The sequence below is a fragment of the Hordeum vulgare genome, chromosome 3H (assembly GCF_904849725.1).
Source record: "Hordeum vulgare subsp. vulgare chromosome 3H, MorexV3_pseudomolecules_assembly, whole genome shotgun sequence".
NCBI lineage: Eukaryota > Viridiplantae > Streptophyta > Magnoliopsida > Poales > Poaceae > Hordeum > Hordeum vulgare.
In genome coordinates, this window is record NC_058520.1 from 581602448 (window position 1) to 581608308 (window position 5861).

At 47.0% G+C, this 5861-nt stretch overlaps 1 protein-coding gene across 1 annotated transcript; it reads left to right on the forward strand.

The window, feature by feature from the left end:
• The first annotated feature begins 291 nt into the window (after nt 1-291).
• Nucleotides 292-3424, forward strand: LOC123440748 (L-type lectin-domain containing receptor kinase IX.1-like). Its single transcript, XM_045117297.1, has 4 exons — nt 292-543; nt 1510-2063; nt 2301-2696; nt 2776-3424. The coding sequence occupies exons 1-4, from the start codon at nt 292-294 to the stop codon at nt 3422-3424; spliced, it is 1851 nt and encodes a 616-aa protein (XP_044973232.1).
• Nucleotides 3425-5861: the final 2437 nt, after the last annotated feature.

The following is a 5861-nucleotide window of genomic DNA, read 5'->3' on the forward strand; positions in this document are numbered from 1 at the left end:
AACTTTTTCAGTAGCAAAACAAACCAGCATTGCTGCATCCGTCTCCTGAATAGCTGCACGCATTATCATCAGAAAAAAAGGAAGCTAACCGCGCATTGGAGTGTCCTCCTACGTACGGCCCGTTCTAAAATCTTGGAGCTTTATATTTACTTACATGTTTTGCCGGTGTTGTAGTTCACATGGTCCCTCTGAGAGTATAAGTAAAATGACTTTCATCTGAAAAGCACCAGTGCTGACTCCACCAAATTCCAGTGCGATGACAAGTTAGAAACACAGTCTGGGCGGCCAGCCATGGCTCCTTACCGCCTTCACCCTGTCCTGCTGCTCCTGGCCATGGCCGTGCTTGGTGCTGTGTCTGCTGCTGCTGGCTACACACCGTTTGATGCAGCGTCCGTCTGCTCAACAGAGAACAACTACACCGACGGCAGCCAGTATGAGATCAACCTCGACCAACTCCTCCACGACCTTCGTGACGGCGCAATTGGGAATGGTGGCTTCTTCGAGGCCAGTCAAGGCAAATACCCTGACAGGGTATATGGCCAGGTGAGGAGATTTCACTGTTTTGATGCTTTTTACATAGTTTCGACAGATTTGATCCCGTTTGCGAAATTTTTTGGATCTGACCCTTTTTCCTACCGCCACCCTCCTGTAACGGTAGGCATACACATCCTACCGTCTGAGACAGTGGCAGTAAGACCGTTTGACTCCATTGATGCGAAGGAACCATCCTATTAACCTGACCCCTACCGCTATTTAGGGCTGCAAACGAGTCGAGCTGAAGCGAGTTGGAGTTGGGTCAGCTCAACTCATATTAAAATTCGACCGAGCTTAATCTGAGTGAAGCTCAAGATCAAGTTGTAGAACATGACTCATGCTCAGCTTGTAACGATCTCGAGTCGATCTCGATCTAGTTTCAAGCTAAATGAGATGGTAAAAATTATAAATCTTTGAAAAAAAACAAGAAAGCGAAGGTGAATATGCTAGGAACTTTTGCCTGACATAACATGATATTTGACACATAGTCGACCACGTGCCATATTTAGGCCTAAATCTTCTTACTTTATTAACTTTTCATGTTTGCTGGTAAATAAAATGAAGAAAAATCGTGGACATCATATATAGTAACAACTTATCCTATTTTCATTTATCATATGGCATGATCATTTCACATAATGCTACTCTGTCGAACTATTGACCTAAAATTGAGCGAGCCAATATTGACTCAAGATTGGCTCGTTTCTGGTCAAGCTACATCAAGTGTTCAAACTCAACTTATTTCTTTTTGGTCAATCTCGAGTCGAGCCAAAAAACGAGTCAATTTTGATCAGATCACAAGCCTCGAGCTTTGGTTGCAGCCCTACCGCCGTTGCATGTGACAGTAGGGTGTGTATATGCCTACCGCCAAACGAGGGGCGCTAGAAAAAAGGATCAAATCCGATTTTTTTACAAATGGGATCAGATGAGACTAAAGTTAGTAAAAATGATCAAAACCGTGAATTTGTCCGCCAGGTGATGTGCTACGCTGACTGTGAGCGGACAAAGTGCCAGCTCTGCTTGCAGGTGGCGCCGTCGTACGTGATGACCAAAGGGTGCCCGTACAGCCGGCAGGCCGCCATCATGTACGACTGCTGCTACCAACGCTACTCAGACGATTACTTTTCCGGCCACGGCGACTTGTTCCGTGGTGGGTACGACTACATAGGCGGTGAGAGCTACGCCGATGCCACGAACAAGACGAGGTGGAAGCTGGTAACCCAGCTCATGGCGGAGGCTGCCGGGTCTCCACGACGGTTCGCCACACGGAGCCAGACGTACGTCGACGAGCACGGCGAGTCCCAGGTGATGTACGGCATGGTGCAGTGCTCCCGAGACTTGTCGGCGACCGAGTGCACCAACTGCCTTAATATCATCGTGCAAGTGAGCATGAGTCGGTTTCAAAACGCCACAGTCGCGAACTACAGGAGGTACGGCTGCGACATCACCTATGCACCCGACCCGATCAACATCCAGTCTGCAGGTCCTTCCAGAGGAACAGTGATCCATCATCCACCTTTACAGCCGCTGTAATTAACAGTGTTGCCGAATCTCATCAATTTTCCTTTCCTTTTGTTGCGTTGATCAGGAGCCAACTTGCCTATGCCTCGCCGGAAACGATGCCTCGTCTGGGCGGTGTGCGCCGCCGTCACCGGTTCCGTCCTACTGTTGATCTGCATTATCATCTCAGTGCGGCTCTATTCGCGGCCGCGCTCGCGCCGCCTAGACAGAAAGAACCCGTGCAGCTGCAGCTGCAGCTGCACCAGGGTTTGCAAAGAAGACGACAAGGCCATGGAAAACGAGTTCATGAAAGGGACGGGACCTAGGCAATTCCGCTACAGAGAGCTGGCAGCTGCCACCGGCAACTTCTCAGACGACAAAAAGCTTGGGGAAGGCGGGTTCGGCTCAGTGTACAGAGGGTTCTTGAAGGACTTGAGAACAGAGGTGGCTATCAAGAGAGTGTCCAAGGGCTCCAAGCAGGGGAGGAAGGAGTACGCCTCTGAGATCAGGGTCATAAGCCGGCTTCGGCATCGCAATCTCGTGCAGATTGTTGGCTGGTGCCACGCCGGCGAGCAGCTCCTCCTGGTTTATGAGCTGATGCCCAACAGCAGCCTCGACGTTCACCTTCACCATGCGGGCAATGTGCTATGGTGGCCAGTCAGGTCCGAATCAGCAGTATAACTTAAACTATTCTGATGCATGGTTGCTTCATCTCATCTCTAGATCTAATGGTTACTTCAGACATAAGATCGTGCTGGGGATTGGCTCTGCGCTTCTATACCTGCATGAGGAATGGGAGCAGTGCGTGCTGCACAGGGATATCAAGACGAGCAACGTGATGCTGGACGCGTCATTCAACGCCAAGCTCGGCGACTTCGGGCTCGCCAGGCTCGTCGACCACGACAAAGGGTCTCACACCACCGAGCTCGCCGGCACGCTGGGTTACATGGACCCGGAGTGCACCATCAGCGGGCGATCCAGCACCGAGTCGGACGTCTACAGCTTCGGCGTCGTGCTGCTAGAGATCGCATGCGGACGGAGGCCCGCCGCGGCTCGGCCGGACGGCGCGCTGATCCACCTGCCACAGCGGGTGTCGGAGCTGTACGGCCAAGGGAGGATCCTTGATGCCGTCGACATGCGGCTCGCTGGGAACTTCGACCGCCAGGAGGTGGAGCGTGTGCTGGTCGTCGGCCTCTGGTGCACGTGCCATGACCGGAACCTAAGGCCGTCTGTAAGGCAGGCCGTCAACGTGCTGCGGTTGGAGGCGCCGCTCCCGGAGAGGTTGCCGCCGGTTGGCCATCCGGCCGGCCCTCTTCCCATGCCAGACTCCGATACGGGCCACAGCTCCAGCACCGGCACCGGCACCGGCACCGCTCAGCAGCCAATATAATGGTACTGTGGTGTATGGGCTCGATTGCAACGGGCCGGCACACTAGTTCTAGCCTGGACGAGATGCAAGCAAGTTGCCTAATCCATTAGCTAAGAAGAAAAGAGTTGTGGGACGAAAACCTTCACAATGAAGAGCATACATGCGAACAATTCCTGAACTATGGGGCCACAAGACTAGAAAGGCCGGCCGACCAACACACCCAACACAACACTGTTGCAACCCCCAACAGCTGAGTCTCAGCATCACAAATGAAGCACCATCGATGGGCTGCAAGTTAAGAAAAACACCTGGATATGAAAACAACAAACACTTGCAGTCTAGAAAGTTGCATCATGCATGAAACTACCTGCATCACCCCTTTCGCACCACCCTTCTTGCTCTTGCTCTTGCCCTTGCTTGATTTCTCCCTTAATATTGGGCTAGATTTGGCCCGGAGACGGCTATAATTTCGTATGCTTGTAAACAATGCAACCATTCTGCTAAATGAATGAAGGAGGTTTGAAGTGTAAAAAAACTGCCAAAAATGCTAGACCTACTAAATCTTACTTACGTTTACTAAACCTTCCAACTAATTTAAACATGCCTCCCCTGATTTTCAGGGGTGGGTGGACCTCACCCTCCTCTTAATCTAATCAATGATTGTCAAATCAGACTATCCCGTAAACATACGTAAACATTTACGTAGATGTAGCATTGCTCAAAAACTGCAGTGCTAAAGCCTGCAGTTTCTTTTACTCCTTTGCAGGGATGGCTGGGTGGCGTCCTCGAAAAAGGTTCTCACACTCAAACGAAAAATAAAAAGGCAACATCAAAAGAGACATGTGTAGTCCGTATAACGCCTATCGAAGGTGGCTCAATCCTTAGATCATGTTGTCATTCATGCTGGGTAAAAGTATTTCTCACGAACATTCAATCGTGTACACACCTTCATAAACAGGTCTTAATTCTCCACGTGTTGTATAGAGGACCATAAACAAAAAGTCACGATACATCTGTAGATAATCTGCATCAGAAAAGTACTTTTATCATTAAAAACCCTATCCTTTCTACATAAACAAAGCGATCAAATAAGGGCAAACGCTCCCACCCTGGAAAGAGTTCTAAACTTGTGATCGGTCCCATGTATCCAGTTGCCAAATACATTAGCAACACTACAAGAAGGATACAAACCAGAAGCTATTTGGATGGCTTACCATATTGAACGATCAAATTTGCATTGGAAGAATAAATACTTTATTGTCTCATCATGGTGGAAAAAAAATATTGTGAACTTTCGTGCAAATTCCTCTTAATAAGGTTATCTTTAGTAAGAATGACTCCGCGACGGAGACATCATGCGAAGATTTTATTCTTAAGAGGTATCTTCATCTTCTAAATCTTCTTCTTATTATGAACTAGCACATCGGACTGGATTAACGCTTTCTACATGGACTCCACTAAGAATTGACCATTGCCATGAAAACTACTAGGGAAAACCCTAGCAGTAGCGTTGGTCAGAGGCGTAGCAGTACCACGGGTGGCAGCCGTGCTACTACTACGGCGCCACACCTAAATGTTAGAGTAGCGCGAGTTGACCAGCACTACTGGTAACTGAGTTAGCACTAACATGCTTTTCTAACCCGCGCCACCACTAGTCGCGTGTACTTCTTTTTTACACTTAAATCGTATTCTCACACGGTTATACATATTAATGTACAACATCAATAACAATTGTGGAAGAAACAACATTTAGATTAAAGTAGAGGGATGCAAGAGACGGAGTTGAATTATAGCATATTTTTCTCTAATTCAACTTGGTCACTTGCATCCATCACTTGCATTCATCATAACTCATGTCATATAATTATCATCCTCTTAATCATCTAGCAACTCATTGTCATCATAATCATACCAAGCTAAAATGTCATAAAACAGAAAAACACAATAATCATCATCATCTTAATCGATCATGCCAAGTTAATACATGGCATATAAACTAGACAAAGTTCTCTCTCATAAGACCTAGTTCTCTTTCCAAGGTAAAATGTTATAAAACAGAAAACACCTAAGTGTCCATGATGAAGCAAAGAGATCCAACGGTCTGCAACTTGTCGCTTGCGGTCCTTCTTTATTTCTCTTCATGCTTCATTTTGGAGTTTCCTTGTGGTGTTTCTGCATTTCAAAAAATAACTATCTTCACATTTTCATTTTAAAAAACTCGATTCAAAATTTCATTTCAATTTTTTTATCAAGTCTCCCTTCAAAAATAACTCGCTTTATAGTAATATTATCATGATGAAGTACTAATATCCATCTAAATGCATCCATCCATCCATCCATCTAATAATATGAACCCTATAAAATGGCCACCTTTGCTGCCATTATCTTCCTAGATATAAACTATCTACCATATGAACCCTAGAAATTAAAAACAAAGAAGAAGAGAGGTAGAGGACGG